This window comes from Drosophila arizonae, chromosome 6 (genome assembly GCF_054131065.1).
Source record: "Drosophila arizonae isolate 15081-1271.41 chromosome 6, UAZ_ARI_1.0, whole genome shotgun sequence".
Lineage (NCBI taxonomy): Eukaryota > Metazoa > Arthropoda > Insecta > Diptera > Drosophilidae > Drosophila > Drosophila arizonae.
This window is the reverse complement of record NC_142926.1, coordinates 971,427-994,128: the sequence shown is the minus strand read 5'-3', so window position 1 is coordinate 994,128 and position 22,702 is coordinate 971,427. Positions and strand designations below refer to the sequence as shown.

At 33.0% G+C, this 22,702-nt stretch overlaps 1 protein-coding gene across 9 annotated transcripts; it reads right to left on the bottom strand.

The window, feature by feature from the left end:
• Positions 1-257: 257 nt before the first annotated feature.
• Positions 258-17,359, bottom strand: CaMKII (Calcium/calmodulin-dependent protein kinase II). Of its 9 annotated transcripts, none has more exons than XM_089472564.1 (15): positions 17,219-17,359; positions 17,057-17,151; positions 16,940-16,999; positions 15,900-15,954; positions 14,178-14,503; positions 14,009-14,103; positions 13,655-13,777; positions 13,454-13,580; positions 12,859-12,951; positions 11,651-11,707; positions 7,689-7,757; positions 5,475-5,553; positions 5,297-5,391; positions 5,063-5,177; positions 258-3,599 (listed from the first exon to the last, which is right to left on the bottom strand). In XM_089472564.1, exons 1-15 carry the CDS (start codon positions 17,281-17,283, stop codon positions 3,455-3,457), a joined length of 1,599 nt encoding a protein of 532 aa, XP_089328690.1. In that variant the 5' UTR covers positions 17,284-17,359; the 3' UTR covers positions 258-3,454. The 9 variants fall into 9 exon arrangements, with proteins under 9 accessions (XP_089328690.1, XP_089328691.1, XP_089328695.1 ...); XM_089472565.1 differs by having other exon boundaries at positions 5,475-5,550; XM_089472569.1 differs by lacking the exon at positions 7,689-7,757.
• Between the last annotated feature and the right edge of the window lie 5,343 nt (positions 17,360-22,702).

Sequence of the window (22,702 nt, the reverse complement as noted above, 5' to 3'; positions counted from 1 at the left end):
TTTATTTTTAATCATTTTTATTAGGTATGTATTTTTAGTTAATAAAATCATAAATATACAATAATTTATATTGATTTTAGAGTTATTACCGATATTCCATTTAATTATGTATTTTATATAGTATTTTAAGGACATCAACTATAGCATTTGTTGTAATTCAAATAGGCAATTGTTCGTGATCGCTCAATGTTTCGGATTTTTTTTTTTCTCCTGTAGTGTTTTTTTTTTTTTTTTTTTTTTTTGGGGGGGGGGGGGGGGGGGGTGAGGGTTTACAATTGGTAAACAATTTGATACAATTCTATCTTATAATGTGCTTTATCATTGTATATAAATTTTTCTTTGTTGTTTTTGGTTTTGTGATTTATTCTTAATATATGATCATTTTATGTATAATGTTTTGAATTTTATATTTCTTTGGATTTAGATAATTTAAGAAAACGTTTAAGTACTAGAAAATTATCGATAATAATCGTACTCCCGTTGCCTTGGATTAATTGAACATGCATACACGACATTTAACAGCATTAGCATTATCTATGTATATGGTTTCCGAATGTCCTTTCCGCTTATAGTTGAAATTTGTGTGCGTGGACGTCCGAATCTATCATCTGTGTGTGTCTCCGTATTCATGAATTCCATTCACATAAAACGTATGTGTGTTTGTATCAAAGTAAATGATTTAGTTTTGATGAAAGTCAAATTTTGTTGTCCATAACCTTGCATAGCCAGAAAATATTTTAACAGACTCTCAAACATACATATATACATACATACACACTAATATTTACTATGTAGATACATATATGTATATGATATGATCTGTAATGTCCGTCAGTGTGCTCAAGCCATATATCCTCATCCATATAGTAATATATGTAGGTATTGATGGCTGATCGAACTTTTCTTTCTTAGAGGAACCTATTGAACTAACAAAATCAGAGAACAAAATAATTTGTATCATATAACGGAGAAGTCGGCTGGATTGTTTTATCAGTGCAATGTACGGTCCACCGTAGCTGCAGCTCTTTCCATACAGGTAACTTCATCTAACAATATTTGTGCACAATAAGTTAACTTATGAATCTGTTGGCTGACAAATTACAAACAAAGAAATGCACTACAAATTTTTAAAATTCGTGTGAATGTCTCCTTTCTCTCTTTTTATATTTATATTTTTATGTTGTATTAGCTGAGGCCGAAACTGGACTTTAATCCGTTTACCAAGGTTTTATCTTGCACTCACAAAAATTTACCAATGACTCCATTAACACAAATTAGGAAATTGTTCGTATCTTTAGGTTTCTGCCTTCAATAATGTTGATGTTATGCGCTATGAGTTGGCTTATCGATATATATTTGATTAAAATTAACCAAACTATCGAATATGACTGAAACATTTGCCAAGCCTAAGGATTTTGACTAGATCGACAAGATATTTTGAACTTTTCGCCTTTCTTCCCTTGCTTAAAATATGTTTATAATCAGATTTAAAAATCAAAGTTTTTTCATAAGTTTCAAAATAAGTATTTTTAGATTTTTTGTTTGTTTTTTTAAGTATTTAAATTTAAAACATAGTTGAAAAAGTATTGCAACTGGCATATATAATGTGTATAACGTTTCTTTTTCTGTTTTCTTTTAGTTGACATACGCTTTTTTATGTAATGAATAACATTGAAATCTTTATATATAGAATATTATTCATATAATCTGAAATTCTTTATATGTATATAGGTATATATTATTAAGAGCTTCGTAATTGTTTTTTATTTGAGTTTTGTATATTTATATTTGAGTTTTAAAGGATTTTGAATTGAATTTGTATTTCTAAAAAGTGAAGTTTTTGGGCCGTTTACTAAATTTTTTTAAATAGATGAAATACACATTTATATAATAATATAATTCATAATAATTTTTGATTTTTCAGATTTTTAAAGAATTTAATATTATATTATTTTTTTTATTTTTTATAATATCATAACTAAAACTTGAATAATCTGATAATTTTACATATATACCCTGAACTTATATCAAATTCTATTCAAGATCTACTGAATTCTTCAGATATCTTTATGTAATGATGAAGATGATGAAGGCCTATATATGTATATAAACTTCAATATCAGTGGTAGATTTAGTCTTGAACGGCTAACTTATGAGATCCTCCGCAGCAAGATAAGTTGGAAAAATCATTGAGAGCTCTAATTAAGTAGCTCACTCGTTATCAATTGCCGAGTAGTTTGTGTTTAGCGGAGAAGTCCTCGCCTCAAATTGATAAAATCATATACACATTTCGAGCTATGCGCAACCAAGTCAGCCACAACTCATATCATATGCTTAGTAAGGTATCTGCCAGTCGAGCAACCCTGTGACCAGCAGACGGCTACTTGCTCAGATTTGAATTCAACTCAGATACCAATCATTTGTAGCATGTTTTTTTTCCATAGTTCTATAATAATTAGCTGTTATTCTGTTCATTGCGTGTTTGGTATAATAAAATTTGTAAATGCTTAATATTTTATTTTATTAAATATATTAACTTATTTTTCGCAATATCGTGTGTTAGCATTATGCTTCGTATAATTTTTTTTTTATAATTTATTATGCGCGTGAATGCAATTTTTCTTTCCCTAGGTTTGATTTCACTACACACAAAGCAGTGTGTGTGTGTGTTTTTGTTGTTGCCAGTTAGTATATATATATATATATATATATATATATATATATATATATAATAAAATTTGAGTGTGTTTCTTAATCGTGTTAATTGTCTCATCTTAAATTTTGTTAAATCTCTTTTTCGTGTATATATTAAATAAGGTGTACGTACGTATAATTTATACATACTTACATATATACACCAAATACAATCAACATAAACATATATATATATATATATATATAAGATACAGAGACGGATAATGATGTGTGTGTGTGTGCGTATGTGCGTGTGTATGTAGAATGAATCCATAGAGATATTGGTGATCATATACATTCTATTTCAGGAAAACTCCCCTTTTCTGCTTGATATTTGGGCACAAATTGTATTTCGTTTGGTTTTTACTCTTTTTTGTGTTTACTACTATTGACTTATTCGATCGAATGGATTTCTACTAGGGGAATCTTTTGTTTATGCCGCCACTATTATTCATAACATTCACTTTGTTGCTCTTTTTGTTTTGTTCTTAGTACATGCTCGAAACTTCACATGCGTACAATATATAATTTTAAAAAAGATGTTACATAAATCTGTGTGTTATCTTTTTGAATCTTTTTCGAATCAAATTTGAGCTTACAAAAATAATATAGAAAACAAAGTTGACTTTTTTATAATGCATTCTAATTTTTGGTTCAGACCTCTTTGCTGTTTATTGATTGGTAAGTTTAAACCACACTTCGATCATAGTTGATTGACCGACCCATCATTGAAATTCTTCCGCTCGCTTTATGCCTCTATCTACTTTTGTGGTATAAAATCGAAAGTCGTTGCCCCGCTTATCTTGCCAGATGCGCTTCGATGAAAGTGAACATTCTGCCACTTGTTGTCGCGCCTGTGCCAGACGCGAGTCTCCTCCGACTGATGAGTGTGTGCATGTCCTTGCCTGAAATATTAAGAGTTATTATTAACGCTAGAGCTCGAGGGTCCTAAACGCTCCACGTTCCAGGTCCAGGTCAAGAGCAGGACCTAAATTACGAAAGGTCCAAAAGTAAGGTGATCATCCGAGTTAATCGCCCCTTTGATGTACCGGGGTTGGGAATGGAGCGTGTATAAGTATTACGATTAATACAAATTTTTCCCGGTCTCAACAAGGAGCAGCTCGTTTTATTCGAGCTTGGACTATTCTACGCGGACGGGCGAATTTACACCCGCTAGATAGAGGAAGTATGCCCTGCTCCATCTGGACAGCAGCAGAGTGCTGACAATAGAAACAAATGTTTATACAACAAGTAAGAAAGCTCTAGTCGAGACTGCTCGACTACGAGATCCCCTGAACCCTTGGAGTGCTAGCTATTTCAAGAATTTTTCGCGTCTTTCAGCTTACACAAGAAACACACACACATACCACATACACACACAAGCACCCACGCATAAACACGCATGGGCTGCAGTGTGCGCTTACTATGAGAACTTAATTGTTTAATAACTTTTTTTGTGGACGTACGATCTTCATGAAACTTTAAGATTATGATTATAACATGAATATGCATGTAATTGCCAAAGCACAAGTCTCTAGTATTTGAAATACGCGTTTTACAAAAGTGAGGGTGAGGGGGTGAATTTAGAGGTGGGGGGTAAATTTTAACAAAAACCGAAATTGTATAAATTGCATATAAGCATACATTCAAAATTTGGAGACTCTAGCAATAAAGGTGTAGAAGATATAATTTTATAACTGGTTTTCGATAGGGTTTTTCATCGATAAAAAAAGATCGGGATGAGTTATCGAATTTTAATGATAAACTCGATATGCGCGCTGTAATTACGAACATTTTACAAAAAATTTGAAGTCTCTAGCTCTTATATCTTCGGAAATCGACGCGTTCAAACATACGGACAGACGGACAGACGGACAGACGGACAGACAGACAGACGGACAGGGCCAAATCAACTCAGCTCGTCACCCTGATCAAGAATATATATACTTTGTGGGGTCTGCCACGCCTCCTTCTGCCTGTTACATACATTTCAACAAAACCATTATACCCTGATTTCCCATTTTCAATGGGTTCAGGGTATAAAAACATACTCATACACCACCTCCCGCCAATTTATATCTATCGATAGAAAGATTATTAGCTACTGCCACTCACTGCCCCCACGGCAAACAGGAATACTTCGTCGATTCTTCTATGCAAACATTTAGTAGGGCCTATCAAATCCCGAATGTAGTCGGCCCCTGCATAAGGGGAAAGTCGAGGGTCTACTGTAATTCATGATCTCCGAGTGCGCTCGACTGACTGAATTTTATAAATGTGATAAGTGATGAGTTATCCTAACAGAGCCTTTCTCATTGCAATCGGAGTCGTGGAGGGAATGTAGAGAGTATTTGCGCGTCGTACTTACTTATCGATATATTGTGTAAGTCTTACATAGGCTATGCAAGCGGCTTCCTCACCCAATAGATGTACGTGCGGATTTAGAATTGTTGTATTAATGGCTTTGCAATTTTTACCAAGCACTGTAAGAAAAATGATCCATATATATATATATATATATATATATATATATATATTTTTTTTTTTTTTTTTTTTTTGTATATACATGTAAACAATTATATGTATTTGACTTGTATTTTACCATTCTCGAAATAGAATTTATGAAAGTCGATTCCTTCAACCAAATTGCCCAATGCTTCTGGCTCGAAAGCAGTTAAATGCGGATCACATATCTTACTGGAAGAGCCAAGAAATTAATTTAAAAGACACAAAATATAGTACAAATTATTTAAGGATAATGCTTAGATCTTAGCACTTACGTATATCCATCGAAGTCCCCGCTGTTAATCGCTTCGATCAATTGTTCTGTGATCTTAATAATTTCCTGTCGTCTGGCTGCTTTGTTCCCATGTGGAGCCGAGTTTAATTGTTGAATTAAATAAAGTAGAGCAATGAGAGGAGGTCTATTTATACAGGCGCATAGTTAACAACTTGCATTTTGCTATGTAATTATTGCACAGCGAAATTACAACCACGGATGAGTTTCGATTACGTATGGCGAAGGATGAGAATTACAATTCTTGAACGATTCAAACCAACGAACTAACTAGCCAACCAGCTAACCAACGCACCGATGATAATAAATGTGATATATAAATTAATATGTATATACTTAAATCTTAACACAAAATTATAATAATTAGGCAAAAAACTACGTTTTGAGAGTTTCATTGACTGTTGGAAGTTGGGTTCAAGAGATGTCTTAGTCCGGCATCATGCCTGGTCTCAGTCAGCTCGGTGGCTGTATGGCAATCTGTCTGCTTCAGCCTCTAAAAGTGCGACGGACCTATGTTCGAACATTCTAGTTTCAAGTAAAGCTAGTTTAAATTTATATATAGTTTAAATTGTATATATATATTTGAAAAAATTATATATATATATATATTCAAATTCAATATTAAAGTCAGATTTATTTAAACAATTTTTGTTTTCCAATATTTAAAAGATTTAGATTGGTTTCTTCTGAATTAAATAGAAAAGTGACAAACTTTTTCTTATTTGTTTTTCCTGATAATTCGTAGTTTTGCTCTATATCTATATGTAATTTTTTTTTTAAGGTATGCAAACACAATTTTATTCACGAGAGAGGAGGACAGAGGAAAAATGTACATATAGATATAATTTTAATTGATGCCCTCTCATTTACTGTGATAGGTGCTGTTTAGAATAATGTTTATTAAGAATGAGTGAGAGATCCACTAAAACATGTTAAATATTAACAGATAATTAACTGATCCATTTTTGTGTATATATTTGCACATACACTATCATACTATATACATACCCTACCTCTATGGAAATGTTTAATTTCATATTTAATCAACTAAGAAGCACTATACTGCTCTATGCTATGAATCTAAAACTAAAATAGATGGAAAACAATAGATAGAAGAAGAAAGAACTGCTCGACTTGGGGATACCCTGAACCCTCTATGCTGATATTTTAATCAATCTGCATTTCTTTTATGCACACCTACATACACATGCATCCACACGCATGCATAAGCCTGCGCTCTGCTAACTGCGCAGTAAGCAGCGTGCTAATTTTCTAGTTGAATAATTTCTTTTGTATTAGGACTATCTTCATGAAACTTTCAGAACGTGATCATAATATTCCGAAACACAAGTCTATAGTTTTTTTAAATACGTTTAACAATTGAGGGCAAAGGGGGTGTGGTGTCCAAAATCTGTAAATTACAAAATCTTCGTATTTATCATATGTATATACACAGTAAATCTGAAGTCGCCACGTTTAATATTGTTCAAATTAGACTGGAAAAACTAAATCAATTTATAGGTTATTCTTGATAAAAACGATATCGGATAAGTTAGTTAAGATAAACTTGTACTGCATATGGTATACACGAGTATGTATGTTACATTTCAAGTCACTAGGTCTTATAACTAACAGACTGACTCAGTTCGTCGACCTGTGATGATTCCTTCTGCCTGTTACATACTTTTTACAAAACCATTGTAACCTGATTTACCATTTTCAATGCGTTCAGGGTAAAAAAAACCAACAAGAGCGCACAAGTCAGACTAGGGATAGAAAGGAACCAGATATTATGCGGTTTAAATATGCTATAGAAATGGGAGTATTAGGACAAAAGCCCGCGTAATTACATATATATATTTATATACATTATAGGTTGTAAGCTGTTTCCACACCAATCCGCCTCTTGTAACCATTATATCCTGAACTGCCCATGGTTCACGATACAAAAATAAAATAGAAATATATTTGATCACTTATATAGAATATATATACAAATAAAAAACCTTAAAAGGAAGAGAGAGGAAACATGCAGGCGGTTGGTATATAAAGAGTAATACACAATGTGCTAGGTCGTTGGGGAACATACAATTAGAATTGATGCATATCAAGCAAATCGAAACATATATATACTACATATAGTATGTGCTACTGATAAGATGGATATGTTCCAAAAAGCAAAGCCCTTTTTACGTACCTGAAGAGCATTGCGAGGAGTTTCCTGACATTTGCTGGCAAGTTTTTGCAGGACACACAATCCTTATTTCTAAAACGCACACAGTTTATAAAAATATATGTTTATATATATATATATATATATATATATATATATATATATATATATATATATATATATATATATATATATATATATATATATATGCTATCAAATTCAACAAAATAATAATAAGGCAAACATCGACAAAATGGGAGTTAATCTCTGAGCAAAGTGTGTGAGGGTGAAACTGATATTCGTAAAGTGTTTGTATTAGTTGTGTAAAATTGAACTATACACACGTGATCTGAGTATTTTGAGTATTATGACGCCCGGAAACACTATATTATTATAAAGCCGAGTCGAGACTGCTCGACTACGAGATCTACTGAACCCTTCGAGCAATAACTATTTCAATAATTTTTCGCGTCTTTCGCACACGCACACGCACACACACACACACACACACACACATACGCTTGCATATACACACACAAGCAGCCACGCATAAACATTGGCTGCAGTGGTGGCTTACTGTGGGAACTTAATTGCTTTATAACTTTTCTCTTGGATGCACTATCTTCATTATAGATTATATATAGATATGCATGTATTTGCCAAAGCACAAGTCTCTAGTATTTGAAATACGCTTTTTACAGACATAGGGGTGAGATGTGAATATAGGGGTGGGGGTAAATTTTAACAAAACCCGAAATTGTATAAAATGCATATAAGTATACATACAAAATTTTGAGACGCTAGCGTTAAAGGTGTAGGAGATATAATTTTATAACTGGTTTTATCGATAAAAAAGTAACGGGATGAGTCATCGATTTTTAGTGATAAACTATATACGGACATTTAAAAAAAAATTTCAAGTCTCTAGCTCTTATATCTTCTAAAATCGACGCGTACATACATACGGACAGACGGACGGAAAGAAAGACGAACAGGGCCAAAAAGACTCAGCTCGTCGCCCTGATCAAGAATATATATACTTTGTGGGGTCTGCCACGCATCCTTCTGCATGCTACGTTATACCCTGATTTCCCATTTTCAATAGGTTCAGGGTATAAAGATAAGGGGGGTCATTCTAAATATTAATTATTGACTACTTGAGCAATCGTCTTGAAATTTAGCTAAAATTATTAAAATGAGCCTAAAGGAATAAATTTGTATATGACATTGAAAAAAGTGTATACAGATCCTACGAAATATCAATTTACAGACTTGAAACTCTTCTTTTTAATTTGAGTATATCTATTCATTAAATTTTAAAACTTTCCCAATGTCTCAAACTGTGTCGCGACAAACCTTACGTCTCCTAGTTTTATTTTAAAAGACTAGTGCCTTGGAATTGGGAAACTAAAACAGGCAAAGGAGAAACATTTTAGCCACTCCGCGCTCTGCTCCAGCCCGTGCTTCTGACTGGTTTAATATTTTATTATTTGCGTTGAAATGCATCTCAGAACTTTCATTAATGTTATTTATTTTATTGAGTTTACTTAGCATTTATTAAAATTATTGATAGCTTCGATTTTTGTCTTAGAATCTGTAGAGTCCGAAAATATCTTCGGGTATCAAAAAGTTCCTGTTTAGCCTTCTCAGTGCTCAAATTTGGAAAGACGGAACCTACATGAAGCAGGGGTAGCAAAGTATTTAGGGTCTAGAAGACGAGCGCAGTTACATATATGACTAGGGTACTTAGCTCTCATACATAGAGAGTAGAGCTGGTCGAAATGTTAAGCACAACAGACACATCTAGCTTCTGGATATAGTTACTATACAGAGGTGAGTACGATACCAGAGAGAGAGACAGAGAGAGAGAGAGAGTGAGAGAGAGTGAAAAACAGAGTAGATCGAGCGAGCGAAGAGTTGTTTGATAAAACACAAATACATACGTATCATTTTGAGTAGTTCCCATTTTTATTTGATAAACAGCAAAAATGTAACATGCGATCTGCAATAGATCAGAAAAGAGAATATATAGCATGTGTATGTATATATATGCACCAAGTATACGCCATGTGAGTGTGTGTATACTTTGTAGCTTTGTTAAGTTTCCCAGCTTTAATGGAGTTGCGTACTCACCTCTGAGGCGTAACTCTGACTGTCTCTGATTACTCATATAACTTTCATTAGTAAAATTATTGGCATTCCTATTGTCAATGCCGAACGGCAATTGCACCGAGGAAGGATTACAATGAGACTTTCGGTCCTTTAACTTAGCTGGGCTCTGTGTCTGGTGGCCTAGTGTTTTAATAATAATATTTGTGTGGAATCAGCTTGATGCATATTTCACTGATCAATTGCTTATTTGGTATTACTAGTTTTCTAATTAGTACAAATCCAAAGCTCTTTGGCTCAGCATGCAGCGCTTGCGTCTATCAATTGGTTCCCTTTCCAGATTCTAAGCTAGATAAGTAATGTTCCAAATCTATACATTTCATGTTATATTTCATTTTTCTTTTTGTTACACATATTGTTTCCCCGAACCTTTTCAAATTTTGACATCAGAGTGCATGTTCTTTATTTCAACACCTATTTTAAGAAAAAGGAAGAGCACATATACTATATTTACGATTTGTGGCCGAATAAATTATATTTTTATTTCCGGAAATGAAAAGAGTTTCTTTATTTATTTTCTGCAGTGTTCGTCCCTCGCGTGTAAGGAATATCAATATATTCCTAAGACGCTAGCGAATTGAAGCTTTAAATATATTCTGGTATATATAGGCAACGCATGGCTGAAACTATATGGTCACCAGATCTGAGCCCATTGAAATGCAAATGCAAATGCGAATTTCTTTGTTAGCTGCATGCAACAGGTAGAAGAAAACGTGCCAGATTATATACAAATATTCTTGATCATGAACAAATTGATGATCTATCCCTATCTTTACAGGAACTATGCATTGGAGAATTATCTGTTGTAGGCCGCCGAATGGCATGCATACGTATGTTAGCTTTGCGTCAAATACTTGATAGCTACTATCGTTTTAATGATATCGATAAAACAGTAAACTAATTGCAGATATAATATAATATCCATTTCCTCCTTCGATATAATATTTTTTTTGTAATTAGTAATTGTAATTTTTGTATATTTTGTTTAAACACGATTGAATTTTGTTCAAATGTCAGCATCTCACAGTGCGAATTGAATGTGAGTGTGAAATTTGATCGCAACGCTATAGAGGAAATATGTATAGATACGTGGCGACCGTTACCTGCTTGTAAATATATATATATATGCTTAGTATATATAATTAATTATATTTGTACAATATAATTTTGGGAACTTTGATATATATGTATAAATAAATAAATATATTACACATCGTTTGTTATATAAATATTTAAATTATATATATATATTAAATATTTTCAAAATTCTGTTTTCCAAATAACAAGATAAAAGGAACTCCGATTGAGAAGAACCTTGGAATCTTCAACACAATTCAATAAAATATTTGGAAGGGACTGTTTGGACAGTTCTAATTGTAATGAATGGAATGAAATGGTTTCATTCCTTGCCGTCCCCAAATTTCATTCCAATGTTAGTAGCTCCATCACTGAAATTAAAATTAAATCAATGAAGACCAACAACTTGACAGAAGAGAATGCAAGGCTCAGTTAATAATCAACTCTCATACTGTTTGGTAATATCTATGTGTATTCCACTCAGAACCTGTTCTCAACCGTATCCCCTTAAATCTGAAGCAAAATGGGTATATATATAAATATAAATATATATATATTTATTTATATATATATTATTTATTTATTTATGAGAAAATCGTTGCTTTGGTTAATGTTTGTGTTTGTATTTTGCTTGTGTATTTGGTTAATGTTTAAAGACAGGTGAAAAATCAAGAAACAACTACAAATTGAAAATAATAACAAACATAATAATAATAACAATAACAAACTGAAAATGTTACCTTCTGGGTCTTTAGATATGACTGTGGTACTGCGATCAACGATCCCTTTTTTATCTTCTAAAAAAAAACGAAATGAAACATTTTCATAATTGATAGTTGCAAATCTGTTGTTTTCCAATACTTTTGAATATTTGCTCCAGTTTATAGATTCACGATAGCTTTTCACATAAAGAATCTTTTTTTTTTTTTTTAATTTTAATAGTTGAAATAAATTAAGGAAAAGGCTTTTTACAACACATAAGAACTTGACTAAATGTAATTAGAGCAATAGAAAAAAATATATGCAATGACGATTCAGTTGGGTGCAACCGGCTAATATTCGCTATGACTTATATATCTTCTAGCTCACAATTCCTAACTTCTAGATTCCATTAATTTCTGCTTTATATTCTCTTCTTATAGCTTTAAAGTTTCTTGTTCGTCCTCGCGACCTTCTCTTCTTTCTTCAGATCCTCCTTCGCCATTTTACCTCTCATCTAGTACCTACCCACCTGCTTTTCTGCTTATATTTCTTGTCATATTTTGCTCTCTCTACAAAGTAAAACATTTGTTGTTTAGAAATAGTAAATTTGATGTATCAGGTTATCGGACAGAGCTTCATATAAACTGGAACGATTAATACAACAAGTGCTGTAGTTCCTCAACAAGGCTGGATCCAGTTTATAATGAATAGAGAGCTTCGTCAGGTGAAGTTACTGATAGTGTTTGAATACAGTCGGGATGTATTGTTATGTTGAGCGATATTGAAGGGTATCCTAAAGCTATATGAGACAAAGATATACTCTCTAAAAATTGAGTTAAATGTGCAAACATATAAAAAATATGTTTCATTGAAAAGGTAATACTTAAGCATTCCATCAAAAAATAAGTGAACAGAAAGAATTAGATACAGGCAAATCAAGTAGAATCATCACATTACGACAGCTATATTACCATATGAACAGAAAATATGCGTGCGAACTAAATTAAAGGAAAAAAGGCTTATCTGAGTAAATTTATATATAGAGACAAGTAGATGGGCATTTTATGAATCATACATAAAAAGTACATCTTGGTTGTCTAGATCACTAGTTCGTACGACCCAGAAACACCTAAACACATATAGAAACCTCACTTCACTCATATAAGAACTGAAATTCGAGCTCGAATTTCCAAAGTTGGAGGAGTACAAATAGAACTACCAGCTTAATTACTGTATAGATATTTACCTTTGACATCATCATCCTCCAAAGTTGTGCTCGACGAATCCGTTGATTCCTTCACTTGAGAGCCGTCGCCCTTTTTAGTGATCATGCTTCTGCCTATAAAGATCGGTAACATTTAATAAATTACAACAAAAATCGAAATTATATCAAATACATATAAGTCTACATTTAAAAATTGCAAGCTCTAGCTCTAAAGGTGATCGATAATAAAATATCGGGAGTAGTTATCGATATAAAAAGAAAAACTTGATATGCGCGTGATATACACGGACCTAGTTTCAAGTCTCTAGCTCTTATATCTTCTGATATCGACACGTTCACACATACGGACGGATGGACAGACAGACGGACAGGGCCAAATCGACTCAGCTCGACGCCCTGATCAAGAATATATATACTTTGTGGGGTCTGCCACGCCTCTTTCTGCCCGTTACATACATTTCAACAAAACCATTATACCCTGATTTCCCATTGAAAATGGGTTCAGGGTATACAAAATATAATTGTAAGTGAACAAGTTTTAAGCCGGATAACTTCTCCTACACATACTACATATGTATATATATCTATTTTTATGGATCACCATATATCTGCTTACTAGAGAAGTTCCTGGTTGCAAGCATTGTTGTTAGTATAGCGCCCTTTAGCTTGCGCCGAGCATTGAATTTTTTGAGACAATCCACAGTTTCCTGGCGATGCACCACAGAAGCCACACGTTCTCTTTGCTATAAATGGAGAGAAAGATTGAAATTGATGCTCACAAAACAGACCACAAAGCTTTGGCACTGGAAATACGTACACAAATCCATGGGTGCTTTAGAGCTTCAGCTGCTGTTATTCGCTTATTTGGGTTTACAGTCAGCATCTGGTTAATCAAATTCTTAGCCTCGGGCGTCACAGTGTCCCATTCGGGTGATGGATACTACAATATAGTGTGTAAGGGATCGACATTAAATTCAAGTGCAGTCAGCATCACTATAAATAAACCCTGTCCGCTTATGTGTCTGTGTGTCTTTCCGTCTGTATGAACGTATCTGAGCGTTTCTGTTTACAGTTAACGATCCGGATTCAGAGCGTCCCAATTCCAAACGATTAGTCTGCGAGGTCTGTCCATTGTTATGAAATTAAATATGAATAAAATATGCATCCTTACATCGTAAGCGCCTGCCTTTATTTGCGAATACAATCGATGCTGATCCTCGTCCCAAAAAGGGGGATAGCCGACCAATAATATGTAGAGTATGACGCCTATGTGGATGAAACAAATAGTCAATAAGCACTATTGAAAATTAGGTAACTGAACGAATGTCAAAGAAGCTTACCGCATGCCCATATATCTACCGATTTGCCATAAGGCTCTTTCTTCAATACCTCTGGCGACAAATACCCTGGAGTGCCAGCAAATCCAAACCAGGCTTGATGATCACCCTGCACTTCAATGGCTAGACCAAAGTCCGCGAGTTTCACAGCTGCACCCTTTGCCTTACTTGCTAATAGTAAATTCTCTGGCTTGAGATCTCGATGGACAACACCGTTCTGATGGCAGTGATTGACCGATTCCAATATTTGCTGTATACAATGCGATGCATCAGCCTCTGAATAAAATTCACGTGCCACAATATCTTCGAAAAGTTCACCACCAGTTACACTGTAAATATATATGTATTTAGTATAATCAAATTCTCGTTTTTCTCTTTTTTTTCTTTTCGTTTCGAAATCAGTTTAGAATTGTGGTTTGTTTCCTTCAGCTGATAGCTTGTATCCTTGCATCAGCTGATAGCTTTACTGAATATGCTTGACTAACTAACTAATTATAATCAGCTAATTTAATGCTATTTGAGTCAGACAAACGTCGTGTGTTTTATCTCCTCATTTGGGCAATTAGGTTATAGTTTACATAAAACTACGTTATGTTCTGCTCTGTTATTCTATATATTCTTTGCTTTGCTTTATCTATTTTGTTTCTTGCCTTAGCCTTAGCCTTTTTTTCATTAATCTGTTGCCCAAACCCGTTCCTTTTTTGCAATGTTAAGATGTTATTACTTCCTGTCCTCCCTCTTCTTAACTTCTTTTTGTCATTGCCTCTTCCCTACTCTCTTGTTTCACTATGCGGTTCTTCCTTTTCTTTTTAAGCGTCTTTCGTTTTCCCTTTTTTTTTTCTTATATCGTGTCTTCTTTACGATTTGCTGTATATATTAGCTGTACTGGCATCTGACTTGAACTTGAATGTTTTTATTCGATAAAAATATAACGGGATGGATGTTTTATCGAATTTTAAAAGCAAAATCGACATCCGCGCTGCATATACGGTCATTAAAAAAATTCGTAAAAAAAAAAATTTAAGTCTCTAGCTCTTATATCTTCTGAAATCGACGCGTTCAAACATACGGACAGACGGACGGATGGACAGACGGAGATGGCTAAATCGTCGCGCTGATCAAGAATATATATACTTTGTGGGGTCTGCCACGCCTCCTTCTGCCCGTTACATACATTTCAAGAAAACCATTATACCCTGATTTCCCATTGAAAATGGGTTCAGGGTATAAACAGGTAAGAAGGCTCCAGCCGAGACTGCTCGACTAGGAGATACCCTGAACCCTGCTTGTAGGGTTCAGGGTATCTCCTAGTCGAGCAGTCTCGGCTGGAGCCTTCTCCAAGCAGGGTTCAGGGTATAAAAAGGAAACGTCAAAAAATTGCATAGCAACGACAACGTCGGACGTCAAAATGAAGAAGTGACAGCACCTAGCGTTTTGGAGGCATTTGAAGGAAATAATTTAAAAAAAAATAAGGGTTTGTTTTAATTAAAAAATTAAATTGTGTTATTTTAAACCTATTACGGACACGGCAACCGTAAGAAAAATCATTTTTAAATAATTGTTTTGCTCTTTCTGGTTAAGCGTCCTCCGGGTATAGCGACGTAAAATCGTCGGTCCCTTGAGCGTCGCTATAACTGGATTCCACTGTATATAAATATATACAGATAGATTTCACATTTCTCGCAGAATACATTAATGTGGTTGTCTATTTATATGTATACTTACAGATCAAAAACAAGGTAATGGTAATTTTCCTCCTGTATGCTGTCATGCAATCGAACTGTAAGGTACACGGTCAATAATATATTTATTATTATTTCAGAACACCTTTAATATAATTCGAGTGTATTTAATCTATGGACAACATGTACATGTAACAAGTAAGAAAGCTCTAGTCGAGACTGCTTAACTACGAGATCCCCTGAACCCTTCGAGCAATAATTATTCGCACATGCACACACACACGCACACACACAGGCATACGAACGCACGCATAAACACGCATTGGCTACAGTGTGGGCTTACTTTGAAAATTTAAGTCTCAGCACGTCGCCCTGATCAAGAATATATGTATATACTTTGTGGGATCTGCCACGCCTGCTTCTGCCTGTTACATACATTTCAACAAAACCAATTTACCCTGATTTCCCATTTTCAATGGGTTCAGGGTACAAAAATAAATTATATTCTTATACTATATGGTATACAAGAAAATAAACATACAGATTTAAAATTTCATATCCGTAGATTGTAGCTTCTAGTTGATTGCGTTCATACGGACGTATAGATGTACGTGACTAAATTCATTCAGCTCGTCAGCTTACAACGAATACATTTACAGGGCCTATTAAAACTCCTTTGAATACTTATATTTTCGTAAAACCGTCAGAGTTTAAGTTTCAATTGTAATCCGAGGTTATATATATATATATACATATAATATATATAACATATAACACTATATATATATATATATATATATATATATATATATATATATATATATATATATATATAGATATATATATATATATATATATATATATATATATATATATATATATATATATATATATATATAATATATATAGTAGTAAATATATATATATTGTGAATAGTGAATAGTGAATAGCATGGCGTTTTAATATAACCTGATATCTATCTCTTCCATTGGTATACAGCCGAAATACTTATCCTATTCTACTGGCCAAAAAAGAACGCGCTATATGTGTAAATATGTGTACATCTATCAAGTTATGATATACCAATATTAGGGTGATGTAACTTCCGACAAATCCTGGCTTCGCGCTCCAGCTTTTGAAAATCTATAAGAAAAAATCCAAATTACAGTTACAGCCTGGATTCACTTATAAGTTACTCACCCCTTGCTGTTAGCTTCTTGGTATTTATAATCTTGGCCGCAAATTCGAATCCTGTTGACTTTTGGACACATCTTTTTACTATCGAAAAAGCACCCCTGCAATCAAATTGATATTTTATTTTAAACGAAAAAAACATTCCAAAAATTTGAGAAGTTCTCTTACTTTCCGAGCTCCTCTTTGATGTCGTAATTGTCCGAAAAACGCGTACAGGCTGCTGGAGCAGCCATCGCGATAGCACACTTGAGAAAATCTATTGTGTGTGTGTATCAATTAAGAGCCTGTATGGACTTCTTTGATAGATGTATGTAAATAATTTGTTTTTCTTTTTTTTCAGTAGTTTGCCGGCTGAATTTCGCCGTAGAGCTTTGTTATTAAAATATATAAATTCTTTCCGCTGATTACGCACTTAGTAGTTCTATTCCGCCTCGTTTATAATCTTTTAAAATAAGTACAATATATTCATACATTTTTTATTAATTTCTTGTTTCTCCAATCTTTATTTATCGCCAAAGTTTTAATGAACGCAAAAGATCGGCTAATCAATCACACGATCATACCGAATGATCAAGCTTTTAAAACACAAAATACCAAACACTGAATACTCGATGTTAAACATTTAGAAACACACAACTGCAATTTATACTTTCTTTATATTACTCCTCTTGTATCAAACTAAATCATTCAAAACATCTTCTGAATTAATTAATTGCTTCTTTCAAATAATCACTGCTGAATATATTTGAACATTGTAAAAATACAAAATACTGTTATATTTACATTTTATGCGATCAAACTTTCACGTGGTATTTAAAGCAAAAATTCAAATTTAGTTACGGTCACACTAGTATAGCTGTGATTTGCTTGTTGGGCAATTTCAATACTGCCCTCGCATCGAAAAACTTGTTAAAGAAATGAAATGAAAAGAAACATACCTTTTGCTAAAAATAATCAAATAATATTTACATTATTGATTGTTAATATTTTTCATTTATTAATTTAAGCCTTTAAAACAATGAAAATAATGCTGCACCGCTTTTGTACCTTCATACACATATACATATATGTACATGTAGGGTGACCATCCGTCCTAGAATTCCGGGACATGTCCCGCTTTTGGAGGTAATGCCCCGGTGTCCCGACCTGACACGAAACTGTCCCGGTTTTCTATTGTTTCGATAAAAAAAATAGTCATTTTGACAAAATGCAAACTTGAAGAAGTTTGTGTCGAGACAAGTCAAGAATTTTGTTTAGAAAAACAACGCAGATAAGGTAGTACAGGTTTTTGCAACAAAGGTACACTCGTGTTGTTACTCGGAAGTATTAAAAATAGCTCAAATCCTGCATGCGATTCCAGCGCACAATGCGCAAATTTCGAAAGGGTTTTTTCTTACTAAAGAAACAGTGGTGAGACGAAAGAAATAAGTTACTGGTGGAGAATGTTAAAAACATCCATATACATAGTTCAATTTAATTTTGTGGACATGAAAACATTAAATATTGATGAAAGAAATGTTATGTACATACATATGTTCGACAAAATAGGCAGTGTGGAGAAGTATATGTCAGGCAATCAAAAATATAATAACAATTAAGTATAAGGATGTATTCATATATATGGATGTGCGTCTTGTGGAATTAGTCCCAAGATAATGTAATTATGCTAAATAGAAAGAAAGTAAAAGTTGAATGTATGAATGTGTGAATCTGTGTGACAAATAATTTATTTCAAATGGGGGGGTTGGTAGTTGACAGTCCCGGAATGAGCTCCGGCCCAGATGGTCACCCTATGTACATGCATTTCTATTAGTACCAAAAGTAGTCGCAGTTGACATGACAACTGAGAAAAAAGGTGGACATCTATATGTACATATGCATGTATGTGTGTAGGATTGACTGTGCACATTTGTACAATAAATTTGTCAGCATACGTTAATATACATATGTATGTACAAAAGCCTGAAGTATGAATGTATATCATTGTTTTATTTAAATGATGTGATTCACACTTTAATTTGATTGATATACATATGAATACATCCATATCCAAACACATTCATATGTGTATATATATATGTGTGTAGGTGAATTAAGGACTTATCCAACGTATTCCAGGCGACAGTGATGGAAGGTCACTCGACCCAATACAAACCAAACAAACGAGTATAAAACTTTATATTAACCAGCAGCTATTGTATAGATACTGTGCAGATATATACATATGTACATATATGTATACTAATCTATATATAATATATTAATCTAACTTGTTGCTTACATGTTCATATATAGATATACATATGTATTCTTTTCTACTTCTACTTTTCGTACAAATGTATGTATGTTAGGTGTGCTTGATTAACTATTAAATACATTTTCTTATAATTATACATGATTATTTACATATGCATATGTACACACGACCATACATATTTGTATGTATACAACTAAATTGTATTTTAATATGTACATGTTTGTTACATGAGCACACACACGTACACAAAAACATATGTACATTCATAATACATAAACACATATATATATATATATATATATATACATATATATACATATATACATATATATATATATGTATGAACATGTTGCTTTTGTTTCCATATTCCATTAAAGCTGCGCATGTATCTTCGACCGTTTTTCCAATTGCTTGTAATGCAGGGAGTGTATATAATATATCCTAATATTTTATTTTATTCACATTTGCAGTCTGCATAATTGTGTAAGTGTTGGAACATCACTTTTCATACCTGTACATGTACATTCATATGGAAATACTTACATATGAACATATATTAATATATGTACATATGTATGTAGGCATGCAAAAAGTAAATCTATTTTAATAGACATTATATATTTGCAGATATAGTTGGTATAGTTATACATCAATATACATACATATCAATCGTACATACATGTATGGTTATTCCGCAATTTGTAATTTGTTTACTGCTGTGAAACGCAAATCGATGTACACAACTCAGCTACGTATACAAACTGAAATGTCCTTTAAAAATGGGCGAGGCGAAAACCTCCACTTATTATATATGTATGTATGTACATATACAGATACAGTTATACGTGTAGGTGCATAGATATAAAGATAACAAATTATTTGCTGATGCTTAATAATATTTTGTCACATCACTCAATTAATATATGTATATGTATACATATGTATATATGAGTACATATGTATGTATATGCATACATACGCAAATTACGTCTCCTTGCTATCTGAATACATAAGTGCGTACATGTATGTACATACATTCGTGTACATACATATGTAAGATTCGGAATAAAGATTTATAGTTTTGAAAATTATTGTTTCAAATACACATTTATTCACAGATCAATTTTAATTCATATTCACAAACGTGCACATACATATGCGAAATTATGTATGCTACTTGAATTTGTGGCCTTTACTAATAATGATAAAACAAATTATTTTTGTTCCTAAGAATGTACAACGACATCGATAACGATGAATAATAACATAATATATAAACACAAACACACATACATATGTACATATATAATTAAGTGTTCCAATTATATGCACATCTGTACATACGTACACATAGGGTATTTGGATACATAGATATGTACACATGTATATAATTAAGTATGGTATACGTGGAAGGAGTGTATTTTTCAGACTGAATATGAACATGTAATACACACACTAGCACACATACGTATATACAATGTGTGTATATATTGTATATGTATTCCATTAAACAACACATGTACATATGTACATATAACTTTGTACATGCCCAACGGAACTAGGCGACAGGCGATAGGCGACACGCGACTGTGTAGGTATGCATGTGCATATATGTATGTCTATACCTATATATATATATATATATATATATATATATATATATATATATATATATATATATATATATATATATATATATATATATATATATATATATATATATAATATAAGTACGTATATATATACTACGTATTGTTGTCTTTAACGTCCGTTGGATAGCAAAGCGAATTCAATACTGATGGCCTCTAATGGAAAGCAGCAGATTCAGGAGTAGCTGCTATAGAGGAATGCATATTTATATGTGCTTCACATTTCTGTATCGCAGGTCGCCACTTATTCTCATTCTCAGTATGTTATTCTCCTTCTTGTTTTTGCACTTGCGCTCTCTCACGGACTAGGGCTATTTCAATTTCAGCAAAAAGCTTAGAGAGAAAGTCTCCACAGCATTTGGACGCATGACCGGCAAATAAGCTTTTTCTTCCTTTAGGCAAAGTGATGAGCTTTTTAAAAACATGATACACACACACACACAGTTACACTGACACACACATAATAATAACTTATTATCGATGATAATTCTTTTATGAAAAAACTATAGTATTTAACATTAATTCGATGTATGTATATATTTACGATATGGAGTTTTATCGGAAGTACTGTCTTCCAGTTGAGTATGATTCTAAACCGCGAACGACTTCAAATGAGTATTTAAGAAATATCACTTATATGAAAATAAAAAGCAACAGGCGTGACAAAGATACTAATTGTATACAAATGTTCTTGATCAGGAACGACAAGTTGAGTCGAGCTAAGCTCGTCTAACTGTCCGTCTCTTCGTCGGGATGTCATACCTCAATTTCCAAAATTTAAAAGAAAACCTATTTTAAATAGCAGAGAGCCTAAATACAGGTGAAAATATGAGCACTTCATTGAAAATCAATAATTTATTTCCCAAATCAATAATTTATTTCCCGGCGGGCAGCTAAAGTTAAAATCAATGTTTATCTGCTATAAGCTAAGTCGGGCACTGCGATCTAGAGCAGTTTCCGTCAAAGTAACAATAAAAACCCAACAAGAAAACACCCATTTTTATTATACAATTATAAATGTTTCATTTATTTATATGCTCTGAAATGGGAATGTGGATTATTTGTTGCTTGAGTTTATAAAAATTGGAATATGTTTATATAAGACCCATATATAATAATCTTAATCGGAACAACGTGTTAAATCTATCCTAGTCATATCTAGGAAAATCTGTATTTTCATATGTAAGTGAAATAATGTTGAATGTTATAAGGCGACTAATAATTATATACCTAAGACCACGGGCGTCGCGGAAATCAGTAATTATTTTTTTATCAAAAGATGTATACTTATATATTTGTAATTACAAACATTTCATATTTTTAAGGAAGGAGCTATGTATTTGCCTATAAAAAGCCGATAATATGGATTTTCTCATTCTAATGAACTTTTATCATACCTTTCACTAATGCTCGTTTTCATACTGGTTCACATAACGGTTAAAGTACATTGGCTTTGCGTATCGCTGACCGCCCATTTGTCTTTGTTGGAGTTAGAGGGTCGCGGCGACTTGGAAATACTATATTATGTAAGGTGCCAGAGAAAATGTAATTCAGAGTCTTTCGTCAAATCGGCCAAAATATGGCAGATATGTATATATATAAGCCCATAGATCATCATCTGCACACAGACTATATACATTACTGTTTTTGGACCTTGATCGAGTGACGACTGCAACATTATTAATTGCATATGTGTTTTACTTTTATAAATTATGGAATGAAGCTATCGAATAGTATAAATAGAGA

What these genes read in the sequence shown, in the direction of transcription:
- CaMKII (XM_089472564.1), bottom strand. Translation starts at nt 17,283, where the DNA reads ATGGCTGCTCCAGCAGCCTGTACGCGTTTTTCGGACAATTACGACATC. An exon ending in ATCAAAGAGGAGCTCGGAAA is followed by an intron (nt 17,152 to 17,218) that starts GTAAGAGAACTT and finishes ATTTGATTGCAG; the next exon opens with GGGTGCTTTTTCGATAGTAA. An exon ending in TGCAACCAGGAACTTCTCTA is followed by an intron (nt 12,952 to 13,453) that starts GTAAGCAGATAT and finishes CGATCTTTATAG; the next exon opens with GCAGAAGCATGATCACTAAA.